Source organism: Gymnoscopelus braueri, assembly GCF_963280865.1.
Source record: "Gymnoscopelus braueri genome assembly, chromosome: 10".
In the NCBI taxonomy this organism is placed as follows: Eukaryota; Metazoa; Chordata; class Actinopteri; order Myctophiformes; family Myctophidae; genus Gymnoscopelus; species Gymnoscopelus braueri.
This window is the reverse complement of record NC_137611.1, coordinates 15,315,729-15,342,595: the sequence shown is the minus strand read 5'-3', so window position 1 is coordinate 15,342,595 and position 26,867 is coordinate 15,315,729. Positions and strand designations below refer to the sequence as shown.

At 41.5% G+C, this 26,867-nt stretch overlaps 1 protein-coding gene across 3 annotated transcripts in view; it reads right to left on the bottom strand.

Annotated features, from left to right (window-relative positions):
• lig1 (ligase I, DNA, ATP-dependent) overlaps positions 1-26,867 on the bottom strand; it is a 228,321-nt gene that overhangs the window by 178,858 nt on the left and 22,596 nt on the right. For all 3 annotated transcript variants that reach the window (XM_080441105.1, XM_080441104.1, XM_080441106.1), the window contains 10 exons: positions 24,554-25,015; positions 23,889-24,030; positions 21,210-21,302; positions 16,291-16,347; positions 13,869-13,927; positions 12,371-12,484; positions 6,025-6,191; positions 5,123-5,199; positions 4,202-4,293; positions 1,376-1,475 (listed from right to left, as the gene is read on the bottom strand). In XM_080441105.1, coding sequence (XP_080297231.1) covers positions 1,376-1,475; positions 4,202-4,293; positions 5,123-5,199; positions 6,025-6,191; positions 12,371-12,484; positions 13,869-13,927; positions 16,291-16,347; positions 21,210-21,302; positions 23,889-24,030; positions 24,554-25,015 — 1,363 coding nt within the window. The remainder of the gene's footprint in view (positions 1-1,375; positions 1,476-4,201; positions 4,294-5,122; positions 5,200-6,024; positions 6,192-12,370; positions 12,485-13,868; positions 13,928-16,290; positions 16,348-21,209; positions 21,303-23,888; positions 24,031-24,553; positions 25,016-26,867) is intronic.

The window sequence follows — 26,867 nt, the reverse complement described above, 5'->3', positions numbered from 1 at the left end:
TTTAAGATTTCTTTGGCTATTCAAAAATAGCAGATTTACAAGCTCATAGCGCATCACCGAGTGCCACGCAATGAGCTTGTAGATCTGCTATTTTTGAAAAACTCATGAACATTTGTGCAAATCTTTGAATATATACATACAGTATACATTTTTAACTAAATTCTTTGCTTCTGGGGGTCCCTGGAACAAAATATTTTAAGATGGGGAGGGGGTCCGCGGACAAATACATACCATTTTGGGGGTCCTTGACATGGAAAAATTAAAAAAAATAATTTAAAAAAATAAAATTTAGATGACATTTGTAGAATCCCCAGAAGCAAAGATTTTAGGTAAAGGGATACTTCACTTTCACATAAAATAAACATTAAAAAAATATATAAAAAAAAAATGAAAGAAGTTATGGCAAAATAAAGGCCCCCTCACACATTAGTAGGACACTCTAATGCGTGAGGGGGCCGTGATTTTTCCATTACTTTTTTCATTTATTTTTAATATATTTTTTAAATGTTTATTTTATGTGAAAGTGAAGTATCCCTTTAAAAATGTTAAAAATATATATATAAATATTCAAAGATTTGCACACATTTTCACAATAAAAATAATAAATAGCAGATCTACAAGCTCGTAGCGCGGCACTCGGTGCCGCGCTATGAGCTTGTAGATCTGCTATTTTTGAATAGCCAAATGGCACAGATGCGTTCCCGGATTGAAATGCTTAATCCACTGATATATTGGCGTTTAAATTCCGCCCCCCCCGCCAAACTCTTGGGCACAGTCCGTCCCCAAGACGAGATCAGTGATTCCTTGTGAAGGTTGAAAGTGAATGTCAATGCAGGCAGGGCAGCTCAACGGGTGGTGGTGGACTGTACTCTCAGAGCATGATTATATTCATGATCAATCGATCGATATGTGTTCTGGCTTGAATCAATGCATTAATCTGACACTCAGCGTGAATTTTCATTTCGTTTCACTCCATTATTCAGTCTGAAAGCCCTTAGTTGAAACCCCAGTTTTTTCTGAGATGGGGGGCGTGGCCAAAGTGGGAACTCTTTGGCGATTGGTTCATACTGCATTATCTCGATCGGGCAGGGCCGCCGGTTGGATTTTCAACCGAGAAAACCTCCGCCTTCTACAGCGTCACCACCACACCCTGAATTCAAGGGCTGGAGCCAGGCTATCAATGCATAGTATTATTCCTAGTCATCTGTATCACAGTGAAAACACATTTTTCAAGAAAAAAGGTCTTAAAACTCCTTAAATTGTCAAACAAATTGAGAACCACTGGTCTATGGTGTTGAGACGGTCAAGTGGGGACAGTGTTGAGACATGAGTCATGGACAGAACAGTGTTGGTGGAGCGTTGGTTCATCTCTCACCAGTAGGTCTGCTTCAGAATGAGACTCTTCTCGTCGATCCAGGCCTTCTTGCTCTCCGCACTCATGCCTTTCCCGGCATCCAGCACAGCGGGGGGGAAATCTAGAGGAGAAGAAAAAGAATAGATCATCACACACACACACACACACCCACACCCACACACACCCACACACACATACACCCCATTATTCATAAAGCTCCTAGTCGAATCACTTTGAACGTTTTTCTGTACAACATCATCTTTTGTTGTTTGGGAGGTGGAACAGGGCCGTTAATCCATTAAGACCTGGAACGCATCTGTGTCATTTTTAAGATTTCTTTAGCTATTCAAAAATAGCAGATATCTACAAGCTCATAGCCGAGCTTGTTTATCTGCTATTTTTGAGAAATCGTGAAACTTTGTGCAAATCTTTACAAATGTCTTCTAAATCCTAACAATTTTCGGAAAAACTTATGTTGCTATATTAGTGGTTCTCAAACTTTTGTATTTGGCCGCCGACCCCATCAAATATGTATATATGTATGCATTTATACATATATGTATATATGTATAAAGTGATATAGTGCTGCTTTAACAAGCATAGGGTTTAAGTCAGGGGTATTCAACTAGATTGGGCTGGGGGCCACAATAGTGAAAAAAAAAATGATGAAAAAAAATGATGTTTTAAAAAAATATATGTATTGAAAGATTTGCACAAAATTAATGTTCAATATTTTTCCAAATATTGCAGATCTACAAGCTCGTAGCGCAGCACTCGGTGCCGCGCTAGGAACTTGTAGATCTCCTAATTTTGAATAGCCAAAGTAAAATGACACAGATGCGTTCCCGGATTGAATGGGTTAATAGAGGGAGGAGAAAAAAAGAAACAGCTGTGATATGAATTACAATTACCCTCCTAATTGACCAGCCTGTTTTAAAATAGCACGTGACATAAATATGCAACGGTTTTTAAATTAAAAAAAAACAAAGAAGAACATTTGCCAAGACACTGATCAAGGCAAATCTCCCATAAACCCTGTGGTTTAATTGACCCTTATTAAAAAGGCATATCTCCAAAAAGGTGCAGAGGGAGGCCATGAATACTAATAAGCTGTGAATTAATCAGGAGTTCACGTCAGTGTAGTGGTGTGTTAGGTTGATTCTAGGTCTGATCAGAGCAGAGAGCCTGAGCACACATACACACACACAGACGCACACACAGACGCATGCTGAATACCAAACCATGACATGTAAATGCTCATCAGATCCTGTGTTATTTTAGCCTGGAAACCAGACAAATCTGCCATGGCAAAAAAAGAGCCCTCGGCAGATTCGGTCTGGCACCGCTTTATCACCAGAGGCATTTTTTTTTTTTTTCGCCCCTGGGAAATGCTATTAGTGATATTAGTCTGGCCATGCCAGGTTATTTTGTTTTAATATTATTTATATATTTATTTATTTATTATATATATTTATTTATTTATTTTACTTTTTTCCCCCCCTCTACAGACCAATTATCTTTCCTCATTTTTGGGTTCGCAGAAAGGCAGGGTTAGTACCACCTTCTGAGCAGTGAGCCCAAATTAGGTTCCGAGAAGCTTACCTGAAACCGAATCATAGCGTATGCAAACGAACCCAGAACCTGTTAAATACGTCAACACTGCACGGTTCCACTTGTAGAAAAAGAGGTATTAACCACTTGGAATCCTAGGATCCTTATCCTAGGTCGAACATTGGCCAAAAATAGGAGATCTATAAGCTTACAACGCGTCACAACGTAAAAACATCAGGGACCCTAGTATAGAGCCCTGAGCGACTCCGGTTAAAGCAGCACTTTGAGGTATCAGTGGCCACTTTGGACACAAATAACATGGCAGCGAACGTCTTTGACTTCATTACCCAAGAGTCTCTGCAAGCACGTCCGGTGAGGACGCGCTGTGATTGGCCAGTCTTCGCTTGACTAGCACTTCTGCCTTGGCAAATGCCAAGATGAAACTCTTTGTCTCCCCTATACATGGTAATACAGTGAATCCCCTAGCAGGGACCCCCCTGAGTCTATGCATTTATGGAATGATAATTGTTATTGCTTTATCATTTTGTGGGACAGAATATGCTATATAGTTGTTGTTATCAGTTGTATAAAGTGATATAGTGCTGCTTTAACAAGCATAGGGTTTAAGTGATCAGACAACAAGTAAAGCACCAATAAATATGAAAACACAGTGAATCATCCACTAAGCAGAGGTGTTTCTGAATGGAAACGGCTGTTGTACTGCATGTGTCTGGGTGACAATGCAGTCATCAACAACAAGGCACAGATGGTCTCTGGCTGTCTGGATGAGCATGACAAGGTTCTAACCGTGTGCTGCTGGGGCCTTCAACACAATTTAACACCTGAGAGGTACACTCGCTCTGGGAACTTGCTCACCCAGGAGGATTCATGTCCTTTCATTTGGCCAGCGACCTGTGTGTGTTTTAAAATGTGGGCCAATTTATGCTTTGTCATGCATTGTCATAGTTGCCAAGTCTGCATATTTTTACTAAGCACCTTTGGGCTTGCTTTTTCTGTAGCTAGTAAATGCTGGTAATTTGCAGGTTGTGTATTTTTGGTTTCCAAAGTGTAGTTTGCTCATTTGGACTTGCCTTCCTAAAGTTGTCTAAAACAATGTTAAGACAGTAAAGTTTGACTGAGCTCCATAGTCTTTTGTAGGATCTATCCACAACCTAACCTAACCCTTATCATATGTCACCCAGCCAGGCTTTCTGTAGCGGCAAAATAGTTTTTTTTTAAAAATAATCGATTGAATTGTTGAGGTGGTTAGCAAACAAGAATACTATTCCATCTCACCTTGTCCAGGTGGGGTGAGGCAGACAGCCTGACTCAGGGCTGCCAGGACGCTCAGCTCGGCCAATCCGATCCTCAGCTTCCCCGCCAGGGACCTGTCGATCCAGCACCACCGAACAAAAGAGTCGATCAGAAAGCGTCAAATCAATCAACCCACCCGCTGACACACCCGTTACAGTACCAGTGATGACAGCTAGACAGACAAGCCACGAGGCTTTGTGCTGTGTGTGTGTGTGTGTGTGTGTGTGTGTGTGTGTGTGTGTGTGTGTGTGTGTGTGTGTGCATGAGCTGCATGTGCCTTTTTTCTTAACCCATTAAGATCGGGAAAGCATCTGTGTGTCACTTTTAGATTCTTTGGCTATTCAAAAATAGCATAATGTACAAGCTCATAGCGCGGCACCGAGTATTTTTTTAAATCGTGAAAATGTGTGCATATCTTTGAATATATATATTATTTTTTTAAAGCGAATATTTGTTACTCAAATCTTCGCTTCTGGAGGTCCCTGGAACAAAAGATTTAACAAATGTTTGCTTTAAAAAAAAATATATAATATAATCAAAGATTCGCACACATTTTCATGATTTTTCAAAAATAGCAGATCTACAAGCTCGTAGTGTGGCACTCGGTGCTGCGCTACGAGCTTGTATATCTGCTATTTTTGAAATTGCCAAAATGGCTATGGTTAAAATCTAAAATGACACAGATGCGTTCCCGGTCTCAATGGATTAACTCGTGTCGTGTGTGAGCCGAGTATGCATATGGCAGTATGTATGAGAAAGAGATAATCTGTGTGTATTTATTTCCGTGTGTGTGTGCATCTCTAGTCATGCATGCAGCCATGGGAGCGTGTGTGTACTGCATGTGAAGCCATGCATAAACTGTGTGAGTCAGAGTGTGTGTGTGTGTGTGTGTGTGTGTTTTACCTGACTATATAGCGGGCCTCGGAGAAGCGGCACGCCACAAAGAGGCCTTTGATGATGTCAATTTTCTTATTCATGGCCTGAGGCAGCCCGAGAGGGGAAAATTGAGATTCACAGACGCAGCAGCGGTTGGAGGAGAGACAGAATACAAAGGAGAGGAGAGGTCACCATCGGGCACCGAGACTCTGCACGTTCACACCCGCAAAGAGGCCTCGGAGTAATAATAATAATAATAATAATCATTGCTACGGCTTGACGACTTATTCACAAGGAGCTGTGGAAAATGGAAAAGCAACCCTAGAGGAGGAACTGTAGCCTCTTTTTTTTTTTGCCTTTTTAACAAAAAAAAGTTTCCCTCGCTACGTAAACAACACGACCGGCATCTACACGGGCTGTCTGAAAAAAAGGAAAAAAAGAAACCTTGGTGCAGCCGCAATTTCACGAGGCAAATTGAGTGGAAAAACATTTATGTGGCAGCGTCCGTTTTCGCTCGTGTCTTTAACCCGTTAAGACCTGAGGCCGATTTAAAAAATATGTTGCTATGGTTCTCAAACTTTTTCATGTCAAGGTAAGGACCCCCAAAATTATATGTATTTGGCCTCCGACCACCATCAAAATATTTTGTTCTAGGGACCCCGTAAAAAAAATTCGCTTAAAAAAAAAAATATATATATATATATTTTTTTTTTTTTCCATTTCCACAAAATGTCACAATAAAAAAAAAATAGCAGATCTACAAGCTCATAGCGCGGCACGAAGTGATGCTCTGTGAGCTTGTAGCTCTGCTATTTTTGACCAGCCAAAGTATAAAATAATGGCTAAAAAGTGGGTTAAAACCTTAAAAATGACACCAGACGCCTTCCCCGGTCTGAAGGGGTTAATGAAAATGTTATTGCGCGCCTCACCGAGTTACCGCTCATGCTGGCAATCTCCTTCAATTTGCTGAACACGCCCCCTGCCGTCAGAGCGGCGGGCTGGAACATCATGCGCTGGTTGCTACGGGAGCTCTCCGCCACCAGGCCCAGATCCCCTTTCTCCTGCGCCTCCGCCTTGATTTTGTCCAACTGTCGCCCTGGCAACCAGACCGGTAAAAAAAAAAAGAAGGAGAAGAGACCGGTAAATACAGAGGCGTGGACGCGAGAGCGAGAGAGAGAGAGAGAGAGAGAGAGGAGGCGACTCAGGCTCCATGTTGAGCAGAGGAGAATAGAGGCCACAGGATTGGCAATTAAGGCTGTTGGTACGTGGGAGCAAGTACTGGCTGATGGACGAATGTGTATACGTGTGTAGGCAGGAGGGAGGCATCTGTGTGTGTGTGTGTGTGTGTGGGGGGGGGTGTGTGTGTGTGTGTGTGTTTCTCTCTGTCTGCCTATATGAGCAATGCCTTGCCCCTGTGTTTCTGCATGTACAGTGAGGTCCAAGAGTCCATGGCCAAAATCTCGTACAAAATGAGCATTTGTTCTCATGTGTGGAATTAATATTATCACTAACTACTATTGTGCCTAATAGGGGTGTGCCGATACACTAATTTCACCAAACGATACGATACGATATTTGGCTCACAACTTCGATACGATTTCGATACGATACGATACGCACTTTTTTATTATAAAAATATATGGGGGAGAGAAAATGCAAACAAATGATTCTGTTTTTGCATTATTCAGACGCAAACTTGTAGCTTTTCAGCTACAATAGCCGTTTTGAATCCAAATAGGGCAATAGTGTGACACCTGACCCGAAAAAAAACAACATGTTGTCACCCTTTTCACCTCGGGGCTGTTTTCAAGCCTGATTATTATTATTGTAAAAAAAAAAAAATTTGATATTTTTTTCCCCCAAAACGATACATATCGTCACGAAAACGTATCGCGATATATCGCGGGACGATATATCGGCACACCCCTAGTGCCTAAGGAATATTTTAGTCAGGTCACTTTCAACCAAAGCGAGATCAGGCAGACCCAAAACCAACCACACCATCGGGACACCAATATATCAACATGTATTAAAATAAAACGCTATCCGCATCCAAGATCCCAAACAGACAGAACAAAGAACGCCTTACCCTGAGTTAACACAATTACAGGCAAACGGACAGCTTACTGAAAGAGCATTTTCCAAAACCACTTCTTTGCCCCCGAAACTAGACCAAAAACCGTTGCCGTGGGTGGGTTAAAAGTCACTGAAATGTCTCTAACGATGTGTGGGAGAAAGTCTTCCTTACAGCCAGGTCAGGGATGGGCAACTTTGATTATGGAGAGAGCCACTATATTTCCACACTCACCCCAGGGCCACATGATCGCATATACTGTCGGGCAGACACGTCTCATCTCCGTATTTTAACTTTTTTCGTGAATTAATGCTGTACATTCTATCACACAAAAGGCAAAAATAGTCGATCTACAAGCTCAAAACGCGTCGCACTGTGACGCGTTTTGAGCTTGTATATCTGCTATTCTTTAACACATTGACTGCCAATCACGTAGATCTACGCGAACCGCTTTAAAGCCGTCACGTGCCAATCGCGTAGATCTACGTGAAGTGATAATTTTTTTTTTGTCCAATTTCACCCAAAGACCAAGGAGATATGATTAGTTGAAGATCTAGACTCCTATCCACTTCAATTTTAACTTAAAACTTAAAAATGCTGTATTTCGGCTCCTGAGTACTTTTTTTTTTCCAATGAAAAACTCTGGCACTGGCTAAAAAAATATGAAAATAATTCTGGCAGTTAATGTGTTAATTGGAATACTGATTTTTTTTTGCTATTTTGATATTGCTATTTCAAATGCATTTAGTAATACTTATGTTAACTTTATGAACTTAAATACAAATACATTGGACATAAAAAAAGACAATAGAATTTTAATACTAGTCATTAAGATACTAATATAGACTGAAGTAATTAAAGCGGGTCATGTTTGCATGTTTGGAATTGGAACAGCTGAAATCAATAATATATCGGTATTCCGATATTAACCTGCGGGCCGCATTAAGTGAAGGTGGGGGCCGCATGTGGCCCCCGGGCCGCCAGTTGCCCATGTATGAGCCCGGTGAATAGAAATGTGAAGTTTACGCTTGTTAATCGTGGAAGCTCATGTGAGACGGTGAGTCAGTGACTCGCACAAGGGCTAAACTACACCCTGACCAAAAAGTACAATAAGCGGGGCAACCTTCCCTCCTGGCTTTAAGTTGTACCGAGGAGGATTATTTTTACGGGGGAGGCCAATGATCCAAAACACACATCAAAGCTTTGCCGTGGATTATTTGAAGTCCGAGGAAAAGAAGCGAGGAGGGAGTTGTACGGCTTTCGCTCCACAGCCGGACCGGACATCAAGCCTATTGAACATCTATGAGAACATTTTGAGAAAAGGTGAGACATATTGCGACATCACAGGGCCAAAGCCTCTGAAACGCTCCCCCATAGAAGTTGCCGGAAAATCGCAACTTTCTGCACTAACTCAGAGCACCCTGGCCACCCAGAGAGAATCTGTTCTATGAAGTTCAAGTTGTCTGTGAGTCTAGTATGATTATTACGGCCAATAATACGTCAGCGCAAAGCAACGCTTTCTGTTGTGTGTTTGACATCAGACCAGCGAGAGAGAGAAGACAGACAGACAAAGAGAGAGAAAGAAGATGGGAGGGAGGGGGGAGGGAGAGTAGGAGCAGTATAGGGAGAGGAAGGGAGAGAGTGAGGGGTAGGCCTGTCACAATTATTACGTAATGGCAATTATTTGAGATAGTCGCAAATATTTTGCATAATCGTCATAATTGCTTCCATGTTGAAAACACGTCACTTCAGCTTGATCTATATGCTTGATCTACAAGCTAAAAGCTGACCTACTATCTAGTAGATCATCTCCGCTATTTGTTAAAGGTTCGATGACATTCATTTTCACTTTTTTTATTTTTTATGTTTTTTTGGGGGTTTTATGACCTCAATTACACCCAAAAAAATCTGAACTTTGAACATTCAGTGGATTTTCTGTGGTCTGGGGTTTTCTGAATAATTAGGCTGAAAAGTAATCTGAGCTTGGCCCTTCGACAGTGAGGTCACAGTCAATTAATCCCGCCCACTCTCCTCCTCGCCCCTCCCCTCCCCTATCCTTTCCTTTGGGGGGGGCGGAGCAGAGGCGATGATTGACAGGCAAAATCCCTCACCAGCGACACCCGCAGGCAAAGATTTCTTTTTTCATTGCAGTTGAAAAGGCTTTAGAAAAACACCTACAGTGAATCACTGGAGTGGAATTTTCAGTTAAAACTTTTTGTGCACGTTTGAAGGACCAGGACAAAGACTCTGAATGTGGTGTAAACATGAATGTCATGATACCTTTAAAAGAAATTGGTGGGTGCTCGGTGGCGCAGTGCCAAAGTCCCTGCCCACCACCACGGAGGTTGTGGGTTCGAATCCACGTGGTGCATCCGGCTTTGTCAGGCGTCTACACGAACACAATTGGCCCGTGTTCGGAGAAGGAGGGAAGCCGGGCGGGGAGGGTGATATCGGTCATTGCACGTTAGTGATGCGTGGGTCGGGTTTTTTCATGAAGCGCCCCGCCCCACGCCACGGAACCCAACCCGCGAACCCAAATATAAATCTATGGCTCAACCCGCCCCGCGACCCGCGGGCGGGTTGAGCCCCCGCGGGTCGTACCTATAATTCAGTCAAATCAGAAAATAATCTTCAAGTATACACCCCCAAGTGTATTCAAACTGTTTCATTGTTATTATTCTTATTAGGAATAAAGACAAAACAAGAGCATATGATTTTTCTTCTTTTTTTTGCGTGTGAGAGCGGCTGACCCGCTCACCCGCAGCCCGCATAATTGCCTCTGAAATCCTGACTCGACCACCCGCACCGCGGGTTAACCCGCGGGTTACGGGTCGGCCCGCGCATCACTATTGCACGTACTCCTACGGGCTGGGGCGGATACGACAGCAGTGACAACACAGAAATGTGTGTGGGGAGGAATCAATTGGCATAACGACTAAATTGGGGAGAAAAAGGGGTAAAAAAATAATTGGCCACTCTAAATTTAAAGTTGTACAATGCAGAATCCCAAATAACGATTTTTAGCAACCTCTGCTGGTCACTACCGTCACTGCATACAATTTCCGTAATCCTCGATTACCCAGAATTCCATTCGTTTTCACCGGAAGCCGGAAGCGTTTCAAAAAGCGATCTTTTAATTGTTTTATACTATCTACGGATCGTTTCTCTTAGCCAGTGGAGCATTAGTTACCATGAGCTGTGCTTTCTTTTTCTGTTCTTTTTCGATCTTCCAATCCTACATTCTCTTAACATCAGCGTGAGGTTCCTTTTTGCTATTACCGCGGTAGTTCCTGGCCAAACAGGAAACCGTTGCGGTAGTTCCTGGGGACGTCGGCCACGACGTCATGACGTTGGCCAGGAACGTCATTTTCCCGGGAAAGTCCCCCCCTTCACCGTTCAATAGAAAATATATAAATAAAAGGCTTCCGGGGGTGAAATTCATGGAGTGGGTGTTGTGAAACTTTTGCCACTGACAAAAGATATACAATTTAACTTTAGTTTTGTTGAAAACGTTACCTAGTATTACTTTAAGGGGAAAAATATATATATATATATATTTTTTAAATTAATTGAAAGAATACAATTATTAAATGTGTCAGTAATTTCTTTGTATATTCTGTATTCTTTGTCATATCTGCCCTCCCCTGTGCAATTGGTGATTATGATCGCCTAAAAACCCAAACAGAAATTAATGTTGAGGGGGTGGGAAAGGAGGGAGAGAGGGAGGGACAGAATGAGAGGGAGGGACAGAATGAGAGGGAGGGAAGGAGGGAATAACCCGGCCAATGCTGGGCACCGAAACCTGGACACGCAGAACGACGTGTGGCACCACAGTAAACCCCGGCGACGCAGGGCGAGCTGATTAACCCATTAAGACCTGAGGTTTTTTGAAAGTTTTGAAATTTTGAAACATTTTGAAAAAAAAAAATCTAAAACATTTTCTTTCAATTTTTTTTTTTCAAGATTTTTTTCAAAAATAGCAGATCTACAAGCTCATAGCGCGGCACTCGGTGCCGCGCTATGAGCTTGTATATCTGCTATTTTTGAATAGCCAAAGACATCTAAAGTGACACAGATGCGTTCCAGGTATCAATGGGTTAAAGTCCTAATAGCGTTTTCTGCTCGTTTATTACACGGCTTGGTTGAACGCTCGATTCTGATTGGTCAATCACTGAATTCAGCTGCGTGTTATTTCTGAATAATGACCGATGAGCTCAATAACAGACCTCCGTCTAATCAAAGACTCAGAGCACCTGCTGCCCTGCTTGATTTTGTGCCGTATCCAACATGACATATAAACAAGTCATTTACTAACTAAACTAAACGTTGCTCTCGAGAATGTTTTTGAAAACATTTGAAGCGAGAAATAGACGATGCAGTAAACCGAAAATTGATTCTATTTTTATCAACAACTTCCTTGTTTTCCGAGGCGACCGTGTCCTCCCGCACAGCGTTACACTTATGGAATACTTTCATTACCGTAAGTAAGCGAGCAAATACTTTAATTTGTTGTTACTTTTTGGTCAATTCATTTTATTTATTTATGAAGTAGCCGTGTAAAAAGTGGTTCTGCTTGTTGTAAACTATACAGGTAGACCGGTAGTTAAGACGGTGGACATACAGTACACACCAAATAGTGAAAAATTGTGACTTTGTTAACCCATTAAGACCTGAGGCCGCTTCTAAACATTTTATAAATCCTAACAGTTTTTCGGAAAAAAAAATTTAAAAAAAAATTTTCACGATTTTTCAAAAATAGCAGATATACAAGCTCGTAGCGCGGCACTCGGTGCCGCGCTATGAGCTTGTATATCTGCTATTTTTGAATAGCCTAAATAAATCTAAAAGTGACACAGATGCGTTCCAGGTATTAATGGGTTAAGAGTAGCAAAACGTTTTACTTGTAGTAGAAGGAGGCAGATAAATAAACAGTACAAATGATTGATGGAAAACAAACAGCTCTTGGAAAGTAGTGGACTGTTTCTTTTGGACCCCACTGTACCATCATGCACCTGTGCTTTAGCATTTCTGCCTATGTGTGCATCTTGCATGCGTGTATGTATAGGTGTGTGTGTGTGTGTGTGTGTGGGGGGGGGGGGGGCAACGCTTGCTCGTTCATGTTATGTGCCAAAGAGTGTCCGGGAGTGTGTGTATGTGATTTATTTCTTTGGTTATTTATATGAACAGATGACTCAATTTACCCGTTGCCTGGGCGACGGCTTTCATCAGCACCGTCTCGCCGACACCCAGCTCCATCCCCAGGTAGGCAGGTCCCAGCTGGTTCAGACACAGGTACAGACAGCACAGCAGGTCATCTGCACACACAAACACAAACACACACACACACAAACACACACACACACATAATTAATCACCATGTCATTGCAGGTGAAAATCCTTTCGAAAATATATAACAGATCGACTATTTTTCAGTGCATGACACCAGCGTGCAACTAAGTGTAAAAACAGGCATAACTTTATCCCTAAACCTAACATCTAAATGTCTTCATCCTAAACTGAATGTTATTCCGATTATAAATGTATCTTAAAAAAATCACACCCAGTGTGAAGAGAGTGGTGCCTTTCATGAGTTCATTTCATTAGTTACTTTTTACAGACTTTGATGACTTCAAAGTATTTTTACTCATTTTAAGTACTTTAAAATGTTTGTACAGATTTGTACGTGTTTTTACTCATTTTAACATCTTTTAAGTATTTTTACTCATTTTAAGTATTTTTACTCAAAAGTGTGTGTGTGTGTGTGTGTACTGTACTGTACTGTACTGTACTGTACGGTCTGTACTGTACTCTACCTGTACCTGTACTGTACCTCTACCTGTACCTGTACCTGTACTGTACGTACTGTACTGTACTGTACGGTCTGTACTGTACGGTCTGTACTGTACTGTACGTACTGTACTGTACTGTACCTGTACATACTGTACATACTGTACTTGTAATGTACTGTACGGTCTGTACTGTACTGTACTGTACTGTACTGTACGGTCTGTACTGTACTGTACTGTACGGTCTGTACTGTACGGTCTGTACTGTACCTGTACTGTACCTCTAGCTGTACTGTACGTACTGTACGGTCTGTACTGTACGGTACGGTCTGTACTGTACTGTACTGTACTGTACCTGTATGGTTGCATCTTTGTGTTGCAATCAGCCGCAGCTGTTGAGGCTGTGCTCAAACATACAGAGAGGCCGTGCTCATACGGACGGACACACAGACAGACAGACAGACAGACAGACACACACACAGACAAAGTCACTCCTTGGAGTGGCTAGCACCACTCAAAAAACATGACAGAACCAGGAAAAATTATCCTCGCAGCGTCTATTTCTCATATTCTACTATACTTGTGGGTACATTTGGTTTTCACAATATAGTAACACACACACACACACACACACACACACACACACACACACACGTGTGTGACTCATACTCCCCGTATTTTTTTTTGTTTAATCTGCAAGCTGGCCTCCATCATCATCATCCTTCAGTGAGGAAAAAGAATGATGGCTGACTGTGGTGGTCGTGGATGGTCCCATCATGTGTTAGGGGGATACATACACCATATATACAACACTATTTACCTGTGGTGGTGCAGCAGCATGGTCCCATCATGTGTTACAGGGATACATACACCATATATATACACACACACACACACACACAACAGTATTTACCTGGAGAGAGCACCAGCACAGAGCGGAGCATGTTGGACAACGTCTCGATGTTCCTGAGCCTGCATGGTGGAGAAATGAAATGAAAGCCGGGTTAGTTTGAGCATCCTCCCTCTCCCTCTCCGAGTGGAGAGGGAGAGGGAGGATTTCACCCATTCAGTACGGGAACGCTTCTGTGTCACTTTAGATTTATTTGGCTAAAATCGTGAAAATGGGTGCAAATCTTTGAATATAATATACCGTAAATTTCGGACTATAAGCCGCGACTTTTTTCGACCCTGCGGCTTATATAACGGTGCGGCTTATCTATGGATTTTTACAGCTAACGGCCACTAGGGGACCTCCTAAATCTATGGATTTTACACCCGCGGCTTATAGTCCAGTGCGGCTTATATATGTTCCAAACATTCAATTTAGCTGCTGCGGCTTATAGTCAGGTGCGCCTTATAGTGCGAAAATTACGGTATATACATTTTTAACTAAAATCTTTGCCTCTGGGGATCCCTGGAACAAAACATTTTAAGATGGGGCGGTCCGCGCACAAATACATATCATTTTGGTTGGTCCTTGACATGAAAAAGTTTTGAGAACCACTGATATAGCAATGATATATTTTTTTTTCTTCTCCAACTGCTAGGATTTAGAAGACATTTGTAGGACTGAATGGGTTTAAAGGACATTTCCAAGAAGACATCCCCCTCGTTATACCAGGAAATTAGATTTGTACGGAGGGGGCGTGGGCTTGGAGAGTGAAATGGTGTCTGGAGACACATATGACAGGTTGATTTAGAAAAACCTTTGCCTAAGCCCATTTAGTGTGTGTGTGTGTGTGTGTGTGTGTGTGTGTGTGTGTGTGTGTGTGTGTGTGTGTGTGTGTGTGTGTGTGTGTGTGTGGGTGTGTGGGTGTGTGTGGGGGTGTGTGGGGGTGTGTGTGTGTGTGGTATTCCTTACATCAGTGGTTCCCAAACTGGGGGTCCCATATGATTTTGAGGGGTCCCCAGATGATTAGCTTAATGTGAAACATTGTTTTCTCACTCAACAGTAAACAAACCAACATGCAGTATAAGTGTATACAGGGTATCTGCACATTTATGAATTGACAATTGAAGGACTTAAGACCTTTTTAATACCTCTAAAAATGGACAAAATAAACTAATAATAATACCATTAATACGTCAAGAATAACCAACAGACTATACTATACAAAAAAAACGAATGGTCAAAACATTACCTAAGAAAGAGGCAACATTTTTGAAAATAGCCTATCTACTAGCTCACACATGTGGCGCAGTGAGCTTGTAGATCGGTTATTTTCACAATATTTATCTGTGGAACCGAGTCGAACTAAATGTAATGCCTCAACTCCTACAGTCCAAATGCTTGTCAGGGTGTGGGTGTCAGGGTGTCAAATATGATTATTTTGGGGGGTCAAAAAACACGCTCGCCCCCATTTCTTGAATTCTTGTATTTGTTTTACAGAGGATGAGGTTAGAAAGAAGGTTTGGTTTAGGCATAGTTTTACTGAGGTTAAGTTCAGGAATAAGGTTAGATTTAGACATTACTTTACTGAGGTTACTTTTAGGAATACCAGATGAATACCGCCGTATTTGCCCCGGGGTGACTGTGTTTTGAAAAGGTTGAGAAACACTGTCATACTACAGGGTTAGCATATTGTGTGTGTGTGTGTTTACAATATCTGTAAAATAGAAAATCCCATCTAAAAGTTGTTTGTATATCGTCAATAACCACAGACATGACTTTCTATGCCCTTTATGTTGTTCCATCACTCATTCTGTACGTGTGATATATACACACTTCTTCTTTTCATCCAAACAGCACATCTCTCATTTTGTGAAGGAACATTTTAGATTTATCTCCAGAGAACACCTGGCGGATGAATACCTATCGGACATGGTTTCCATGACCGATGCAGATGGAAGCAAACTGTATTATGTATCGTTGCCTTAGGGCAGAAACCTCCAATCTCCATATTCTAACTTTTTATGTTTTTTTGCGTAAATTGTCGCCCTACTTGATCAGACTACAGCGTCACACAAAAGCATCAAACAGTAGCAGATCCGCAAGCTCGAAACGCGGCGCGAAGCGACACGTTTTGAGCTTGTAGATCTGCTACTTGGGAAAAGTAAGAGTTTTGAACATATGAGGTTTCCACGCAACAAAGACGACATATCCCATTAAGACCGGGCGGGAACGCATCTGTGTTATTTTAGATTTTAACCACTTTAACCATTATTTTATACTTTGGCTATACAAAAATAGCAGATCTACAAGCTCATAGCTATGAGCTATAAATATAGCCAAAGGATGCTTAAAATATAGCCAAAGGATGCTTAAAATGACACAAGATGCGTTCCGGATTGAATGGGATATACTGTATAGAGAGAGAAGAGAAGAGAGAACTCACCTTCCAGAATCCTCCTCTATCTTCTCAAAGGTACGAGCTACAGCCAGGTAAGGCACTCTGTGGACAGAGAGAGGCCATTATATATCACCAGATACGATGGTAAATAAATACAGTTTCATACTTCACCTTGCTGTTTATTTGTCAATCTGTAAGCCGAGTATACATACATACAGTGCAATACAAAGTCCTAGTTCCTGGAATATGCTTGTGTACATTTCTAAAAAAAAACATTTTATAGTATAGGTGAGACGTCTGTATTATTACCGTCATATAAATGCCAAATCTCATTTTGAGAGGCAGGAAGTCAAGTCATATATATATCGGAACGCGTGTTCTTTATGACTTGACTTTAGTGTAATGCATCAGTCCCCGCCGGCAATAAAACCAACAACCTCCCGAGTCAATGCGGCCGTATTGAGACACTAAATCTATATTCCCAATTTATGTTATTCATCTTAAGTTATGCATACTTATGTGGTCTCACCGATCTTTCTTCTGTATCCCCTCGAGTCTGATTTATACTTGGTTGCGCACGCCGGTGTCACACAATGAAAATAGCATTTTTTTTTATTAACTCTTTAACTGCCAGAGTAATAGTGTAAATAGTGCCACTGCCAGCGAAAACGAGCGATTTTACCGACCTTGGGAAAAATCGTGGAATATTTTCCGTGATCGCCGCCCCCCACGGCGATCGCCTCATTACACGCACGGGGGTCTCGTAGTATAGGAAACAATATATATTATCCGGTCGCGGTAATCCGTTGCATGGTTGTGGCCAGTTGAATGTGGCTCGTTTTTGACAAAAAAACAACAGAAACGGAGATGAAGACATTTTCCCACATCGAATAAACAGGAAGTAAACAAGTGTTTTTTTTTTAGAAAATGACGTCATGTAAACTTTGTCATTTTTAAGCCTGAGAATTGTAGTCATTTTGTAGGCGGCGATTTGTTTTCTTACTCTTTGAATAAATTAGTACCTTTTCGCCGTCAGTTGATGCTTCATATTTATACGAGTAAAATCGCAAGGCTCAGTCATTTGTTTTTGGAACACAGTTCTTATATGCCACTATGCTAAGAGACCCTATGGTATTTTCAATGAAGAATTGATTGAATACTGTATTAGTCTAAACATTTAGGCTAAAAGGATAACAAAGAACTCGTTTCCATTGTGGTCCTATATATTCAATTCATCAAGGGGCGGCAGTGGCTCAGGGGTAGAGTGGCCGGTAGAGCGGCCTGATTGGGAACCCGCAAGGGGTTCCCAATTCGATCCCGGGCTCCCCCAGAGTTAGTGTCGAAGCGTCCTTGAGAAAGACGCCGAACCCCTGATTGCTCCCGATGAGCATGTTGGTGCCTTGCATGGTTTCCTCCCCCGACGGTGTGTGAATGGGTGAACGTGAGGCACGATCTATGTAAAGCGCTTTGGATAAATGCGCTTTATAAATGCCACCATTTGCCATTATCAACAGAGCATAGAATATTGAACATTATCAACAAATAGCTATATTTACAGAGGAGAAAAAGGAGAGCGAGAGGGAGGCAGTGTATGACCCCTCATTTTAGTGGGAGTTAACCCTTTAAGACCTGAGAAGATTCTAGAAATGTCTTCTAAATCCTAAAAAAAAATTGAGAAAAAAAACCCTAATTTTTTTTTCCCTCGATTTTTCAAAAATAGCAGATCTACAAGCTCGTAGCGCGGCACTCGGTGCCGCGCTATGAGCTTGTATATCTGCTATTTTTGAATAGCCTAAAGAAATCTAAAAGTGACACAGATGCGTTCCAGGTATCAATGGGTTAATATCCAACTAGTTTTCTGACAGATGCTTTTTCAGGCCAGTTTTGAAAGAAGCCAGTGATTCACATCCTTTAATAATGGATGCGGTCAGGGCCTTCCACATTTAGGTGCCATTTTCTCATGTTTCCCCATGTTTGCGGTGCCAAAATCATTGATAGTTTGTGAAAATGACTCAGTGACCCGTGGGGGGGGGGGGGGGGGGTACCGGCAGTGACGTCAGACTTCGTTGCTCTGTTAATCCATTGAGACAGGGAAAGCATCCGTGTCATTTTTTGATTTCTTTGGCTATTAAAAAAATAGCAGAAAAAATAAATAGGCACTGAGTAACGCACTATGAGCTTCTATATCTAAAATGTTTTGAAAAATCATGACACTTTGCGGACCCCCCCATCTCAAAATATGTTGTTCCAGGGACCCCCCAGAAGCAAAGATTTGAGTAAAACATTTTCACTTTAAAAAATAATTATATATATATATATATATATATATATATATATATATATACAAAGATTTGCAAACATTTTTATGATTTTTCAAAAATAGCAGATGTACAAGCTTGTATATCTGCTAATTTTGAATATCCAAAGAAATCTAAAAATGACACGGATGCGTTCCCGGTCTCAATGGGTTAATCGTCAAGTAAAATAGACTTGACACGGCCCTACACGCAACTGAAGTGTGACTCAGGCTTCATGGAGAGATGACGCGGTGATACCGGCAAAACATGATATGTATATATATATACACATGAAAAATGATACCAGCATAATGCTGGCCGGGCTGGGATCATTACTGGCATGACTCCATGTCATCTGAACAAAGAGTCCTGACGTAAATGTGGTAAAATCACACCCGTCATGGTGCCACCAACCAGTCAAAGTCAAAAAAGGAAACCATTTATTTCCTAATTGTATTCCGAGTTCATAATAAACACTCAGTTCCGGGGCGATGCACTTCTCAGCGATTTAGTGAACAAACTCTGTTACTGCACTGCTGCTGCTGCTGCTGCTTGCTGTCTATTCAGATATACCACACGCAGGTTTGCTGCAAAGAAAAAGCGCTTGTTCTGAATTAAATTAACCTGTCAAATGTTGCCAGATTTAATTATATTTCACAGGTGGAAAAAACTGATGCTTGCGGATTAACCCATTGATACCTGGAACGCATCTGTGTCACTTTAGATGTCTTTGGCTATTCAAAAATAGCAGATATACAAGCTCATAGCGCGGCACCGAGTGCCGCGCTATGAGCTTGTAGATCAGCTATTTTTGAAAAAACGAACATTTATTTTTTATATTTTTTTCTAAAAAACTTTTAGGATTTAGATTTTTTTTAGAAGCGGCCTCAGGTCTTAAAGGGTTAAAACGATGCAATTCAACAATAATGTTGTGCGTCCGTCACTAGGCCGCTGGTTCTCACAGTGGGGCCCGCCCCCCACCCACCCCAGGGGTTCTTGGGGGAGGTTCTAGGCGGTCCCCTAGCAAAAGTATTGATAGTCAGGCGCCAAATGGAACCTTACAGATTGGGTTTGACATGAAAAGCTTTGATAACCACTGGTCCAGGCAGTGCGTGGAGGAGGTGTGTGTGTGGGGGGTAGGGTAAAATGTGGTAGGGTAAAATAGCAGAGTGGTAGGGTAAAATAGCAGACCTACAAGCTCACAACGCATCGCGCTGCGACGCGTTGTGAGCTTGTAGATCGGCTATTTTCAGCATGCAACCAAGTGTAAAATCAGCCATTACGACGCCATCAAGGCACCGCCAAAATACATTTTAGTCTATAGACTATAATCTTATGATATTTAGTCCACTGAAACTAGACAAAAACTAAAAAATTTCAGATGACTAAAATATGACTAAAGCTAAATGGAATGTTATTCAAAAGACTTTGATTAAAACAAAATCTAAATTTGCAGTCAAAATCAACACTGTGTCAAGGACAGAAGTGATTCTTTCCTTTTCCAACTGCGTTATGTTATACTGGTTTAGTTTTTTCCAATGGAACCAGGCATTGGGAGTTCTCAGTCTCCGCCATTAATTAACGAGCGCTTTCCAGCTGTGCCTCTCTCTGTCTCTGATGTCTTTGATGTCCGCGCTACGTGCGCTCCCTCCGTCCCGGTGATTGAGAGGCTGAACTGCACTCTGTCAGAAGTACGTAACAGAAGCCGCAAACTTTATCGTATTGGAGAAATGCATTATTATCCAATGTTGCAGTGGTGGAAAGTAACTAAGTACATTTACTTAAGTACTGTATTTAAGTACAACTTTGAGGTATTTGTACTTTACTTGAGTATTTACAATTTCCAATACTTTTACTTCTACTCCACTACATCTCGGAGGCAAATATTGTACTTTTACTACACTACAATTATTTGAAAACTTTAGTTACTAGTTACTTTGCAGATATAAATGATATTATGAAATATACATTAACCACTTTAGCCCTATTTTATGCATTGGCTATTTGAAAATAGCAGATCTACAAGCTCACAACGCGTCGCGAGCTTGTAGATCTGCTATTTTCAAACATTTTAGTAATTTTACATTTGGTACTTTAAGTACATTTTTATGGCAATACTTTTGTACTTTTACTCAAGTAAATTTTGAATTCTGGACTTTTACTTGTAACAGAGTATTTCTATATAGCAGTATTGGTACTTTTACTTAAGTAAAGAATTTGAGTACTTTTTCCACCACTGCAATGTTGATGGTTGCCATGGAATCTATAATGTTAACATCAAAACAAAAGCCGTTCAGAAAGGATCGCTTTAAGTTATTCTATGAAATTATCCGCTGCAAATTTTTTGTTGTGGTGGATAGAGGATACCCTGCCCCAGACACCCTTTGTTTACATCCGTGTACACATCACGGCTCCCGTGGCTCTCCGTGGATCATCGATATAAGGTAAGAAACGCTGGCAAGGGGATGAAAAACGATGTTTTAATTCTGGCTGTCAATGTGTTAATGCCCTAGTGTGTGGCTGTATTAAAAGCTTTGATAACCACTGGTCCAGGCAGCAGTGTGTGGAGGTGTGTGTGTGTGTGTGTGTGTGTGTGTGTGTGTGTGTGTGTGTGTGTGTGTGTGTGGCCGTAGAGTGTGTTGAACGTGTGTTGTTGTTGGGTCTTACTTCTGTCCGCGCTCCCAGCAGGCGTCGTCCACAGGATGGTACTTTGGTTTGGACGGGTCATAATCTGTACGCGCGTCTGATGATGCCTTCTCACTGGGGGGGGGAGGAAGAGAACATTAACCCATTAAGACCTGAAGCCGATTCTTCAAATGTCTTCTAAATCCCAACAGTATTCTGAAAAACATATGTTTCTATATCAGGGGTTCTCAAACCTTTTCATGCAAAGGACCCCCAAAATGATACGTATTTGACCGCCAACCCCCATCTCAAAATATTTTGTTCCAGGGACCCCCAGAAGCAAAGATTTGAGTACAAAAAAATCGCTTTAAAGGGATAATAAAATATTAATTTGCACGGATTTTCTCGATTTTTCAAAAATAGCAGATATACAAGCTCGTAGCGCGGCACTCGGTGCCGCGCTATGAGCTTGTAGATCTGCTATTTTTGAATAGCCAAAGTGTAAAATAATGCTTTTTTTTAGCTCAAATCAAAAACTTACACGCGTTCCAGGTCTTAATGGATTAAAGAGAAAATATTATTAGAACGGGGGCCTTCAGAGGAAGATAGATACCGACACACAAAACGTCTTTTTGAGATACTGCCACGGCTCGAAATGGTCATCTGATAATGCCATCACGGGTCCGTAATGGTCATCTTGATATAGCAGACTGTGAAGATGGTTATCGCTGCGGCACCAAGTCGGGACAGATGGGCCCCAACGATAAGCAGAGAGAGTCTCTGATAAAAAAAGAGACGCTGCTGGACCAGTAGCGGTGGTAGGGCTGGCTGCCAAAGGAAGGGAACAGACAAACAGATTGGAAAATGGAACAAAAGCAAGCACAGGCCAGATCTGGAAGGACTCCTTTCTTTAAGAGCACTTCAACCGTAATAGTAGGCACAGTGCAATTAGGGAAGTGTTGGCTTCTTTTGGAGTAGCCATCTGAGACACCCAATTAACCCATGTAGACCGGGAAAGAATCTGTGTCATTTTTTGGCTATTCAAAAATAGCAGATCTACAAGTAGATCTCGAAAATATTTGAATATATATATATTTTTAAAGAAAACATTTGTGACTCAAATCTTTGCTTCTGGGGAATTCTACAAAATGTCAGTTTTCTGAAAAACGTATGTCGCTATAATCAGTGGTTCTCAAACTTTCTCGTGTCAAGGACCCCCAAAATGATATGTATTTGGCCGTGGACCCCCATCTCAAAATATGTTGTTCCAGGGAAGCAAAGATTTGAGTAAAAAAAAAAAGTTATATTCAAAGATTTGCATGCATTTTCACGAAGCTCATAGCGCAGCACTCGGTGCCGCGCTATGAGCTTGTAGATCTGCTATTTTTGAATAGCCAAAAGAAATCTAAAATGACACTGATGCGTTTCCGGTCTGAATGGATTAAGATTTAGCCCAGAAGGCTCGGACTGAGGAGTTTCTCCCTCCCTCCCTCCACAGAGGAAGGCTTGGCGTGCGTCCACACAGCAGCGTCTGCTTTTCAAAGACGTTTTTGACAGACGGGGACGGACGGACTGACGGATGCCACGGAGATGCACAGATCAAAGGACCAGACATACAGCACACACACAAGTAAAATCCTCAGTATTTATGTTAACTCATTCACTGCCAGATTTATTTCTGGCTGCGTTTGCCCACTGCGAGGTCACAAAAAATGTATATGCATTATGATCACGTCTGATCGTTTGTAAACACACAGGGTAAAAAAATATATAATTACGTCCGTGGCAGTGAATGAGTTAACTCCTGATTGGCTCCATTTGCAGTTCCAATGCACTCTTCGGAGTTAAACCACTTAAACCCTATATTGTTGTATATTGAAACCTATGTTGAAAAACTTAAAAAAAGCTCAAATAAAAAAATGGCTGATATAAAAGCATTGTGAGCTTTTTTTTGTAGATCGGCTACTTTTGCAACTAGGGCATTCATTTACGAAAAAAACGAAACAAAAAAAAGGTTTCTGTCTGATAGCAACGATTATACTTTGCTTACCGGCGATGTCACCCAAGGGGTCTGTACTTTAATTAATTAAATTTTGTAATAGGGACCCCCAGAAGCAAAGATTTGAGTAAAAAAAATTCCCTTAAAAAATATATATATACAGTATATACCGTAATTTTCGCACTATAAGCCGCACCTGAGTATAAGCCGCAGCAGCTAAATTGAATGATTTGTACATATATAAGCCGCACTGGACTATAAGCCGCGGGTGTAAAATCCATAGATTTAGGAGGTCCCCTAGTGGCCGTTAGCTGTAAAAATCCATAGATAAGCCGCACCGTTATATAAGCCGCAGGGTCGAAAAATGGGAAAAAAAGTCGCGGCTTATAGTCCGAAATTTACGGTATTCAAATAGTAAAGAGTGTGTGTCAAAAACATATCTGATTTAGAAGGCGTTTGTAGAATCGGCCTCAGGTCTTAACCCATTTTGGGCAGGAACCCCTATTTGTAACTATACCTTTTCAGGACGGGAACCCCTTTTGGGGTTCCTGTTGCCCAGTATATAGCCCAGTATATAGCAAAAAAAAAAATGAAATTTTTGAATAAATATTTGAAGTTTTTCAGAAAACTTAGGTCAGGATTTAGAAGGCGTTTTTAGAATCAGCCTCGGGTCTTAATGGGTTCAAATAAAAACACCCTCTGTTGTGCGCCCTTCCTCTGACCTTTTCATTTCTTTAATCTTTTCTTTGCTCTCCTCCGTTGTCGTCTTCTGCACGTTCGGCTTCTCCTCCGCACTTCCCGTCTTCTTTTCTCCCTCGTTCTTCTCCTCCACTTTCTCCATCTTCACCGCAGCTTTTCTAGGGGCTGTGTTAAAGAAAACACGGATATAAATCAACCCTTTAAGACCAGATCTGTGTGTCATTTTAAGATTTCTTTGGCTATTCAAAAATAGACAAGCTCGGTGCCGCGCTATGAGCTTGTAGATCTGCTATTGTTTTTAAATCGTGAAAATGTGTGCAAATCTTTGAATATATATTCTACAAACGTCTCCTACAGTTTTGATAGGAGTCAATCTATCAGTGGTGCAAATTTTCAAGACTTTTCAAAAAATAGCAGATCTACAAGCTCGTAGCGCAGCGCTCGGTGCCAAACAAATCTAAAAATTCCTGGTTTGAATGGGTTAACAATAAAAAAACAAAACAAAACAAAAAATAGTTTGGGGTGTGTGTGGGCGGGCGGGCGGGGGGGGGGATGGTTGACGGAAGCAATATTTTGCCATCTTCGCCAGCTGATAAAAAACACAGAACATTTACAGACACCTATATTTGTGTGTGTGTGCGTGTGTGCGTGCGTGCGTGCAGCTGAGCTATGCAAATCACACGCTCACCAAAGAAACTGCTGATGGGGGCTTTCTTGGCGGATGAGTCCTTCGCAGGCTCCTTATCTTTCTGCTCTTTTGCTTTTTGACTTTTAGGGCTCCTTTTTCCGCCCTTTGCCTCGTCCTTTTCAGACGTCCCTCCGCCTCCTCCTCCTCCTCCTCGCTCTGTCTTTCCCCGCGCCTCGTTTTTCTTCCCTGCTGCCCTTTCGTCTTTCTCTCCCTCCTCCTCCTCAGAGTTGTTTTTCTTCTCCTCCTCCTCCTCCTTCTTCTTCTTCTTGCCTTTCACCTCATCGGCCTTCTCTTCTTTCACGTCCCGTTTCTCGGCCTTCCCTCCGTTGTCGTTCGTTGTCTTACTCTCCTCCTCCTCCTCCTCCTCCTCCTCCTCCTCCATGGGCGTGGTGGTCGCCTCGGTCACTGCCTTCTCACTGCTTTCATCTTTTGCTCCCTCTTCCATCGGTTCCTCTGCCTTTTCTGCAGAGAGAAAGAGAGAGAGAGAGACAGAGAGAGAGAGAGAGAGAGAGAGAGAGGGAGGGAGAAAAGAAGTGAGAATCACTGAGGAGATAAATGCCAGCAGATTCATAGATGTCGACCTTGTTCTTTTACCTGTGGTGTAAAGTAACCAAGTAGATTTACTCAAGTACTGTACTTAAGTACAATTTTGAGGTATATTTTAAAAAAAATTCTACTCCACTACATCTCAGAGACAAATATTGTACTTTTACTCCACTACAATTATTTGAAAACTTTAGTTACTTTGCGGATATAAATTGTAATATTATAAAACATACATTAACCACTTTAGCCCTATTTTACACCTAGGCTATTTGAAAATAGCCGATCTACAAGAGAGCTTGTAAATCTGCCATTTTCAAACATTTTAGTACTTTAACTTTTGGTACTTTAACTCATTCAGTGCCTGACTTATTTCTGTCAGTTTGGCTCTGAGTGCCAGAGCCAAAATTCATTGTAAAAAAAAAGTGCTTAGGAGCCGAGATACAGCCTTTTTCAGTAAGAAGTTAAACAAAGAGTGAATGGAGCAGAACATTTTCAAATCATCATATCTTGGGTTCTGAAAAAAAATTTCCCCCCCAAACAAATTTAAAAAAATGTAAAAAATATTTTTTTATAATAATTTTTTTGGACGTCTTAAACGTCCAGTGGCACAGGGCTTATGATACAACGGACGTCTTAGACGTCCAGTGGCACAGGGCTTATGATACAACGGACGTCTTAGACGTCCAGTGGCACTGAATGAGTTAAGTACATTTTGAATTCCGGACTTTTACTTGCAACAGAGTACTTCTACATTGCCGTATTGATACTTTTACGTAAGTAAAACATTCGAGTAGTTTTTTTCCACCACTAGGAATCACAGAGGAGATAAATGCCAGCAGATTCATAGAGGTCGACCTTGTTCTTTTTACTTGGGGAAGTTTATGGTTTATTTGACTTCACAGCAGGCCCCCCTGCAGTAAATCACACAGGATTGATATTCATAGAGGGGCTGTTCTGTTCTTTTTACCCCACAAAGTGAGAGAGATAGAGAGAGAAGAACAGACACTTGAAGGCAAGGTGAAGTGCAGGTACTTGATAAAGGAAAGACAACACCTATTGAAAAACTAACTACACCCACTTTCTCTTGTAAAGGGAAAACCCTGAATAACTGAGTGGAGAAATTACCAACGCGTCAGAAATGCTGAGCGGGCCCCCAGTTGACCTTGGATTGTGGAAAAGATCTTAACCCATTCAATCCGGGAGCTAGGAGTGTGCCGATATATCGTACCGCGATATATCGCGATAAGTTTTCGTGACGATAAGTATCGTTTTTTTTTTACAATAATAATAATCAGGCATGCAAACAGCCCCGAGGTGAAAAGGGTGACAATATGTTGTTTTTTCGGGTCAGGTGTCACACTATTGCCCTATTTGGATTCAAAACGGCTATTGTAGCTGAAAAGCTACAAGTTTGCATGTCTGAATAATGCAAAACAGAAATATTTGTTTGCATTTGCTCCCCCCCCCCCCGCCCCCATATATTTTCATAATAAAAAAGTGCCATATATCGTATCGTATCGATGTCGTGAGCCCAATATCGTATCGTATCGTTTCATGAAATTAGTGTATCGGCACACCCCTACCGGGAACGCATCTGTCATTTTAGATTTCTTTGGCTATTCAAAAATAGCAGATCTACAAGCTCATAGCGCGGCACCGAGTGCCGCGCTACGAGCTTGTAGATCTGCCATTTTAGAAAAATATTTTGTTCCAGGGACCCCCAGAAGCAAAGACTTTAGTTACAAATGTTAACTTAAAAATATACATA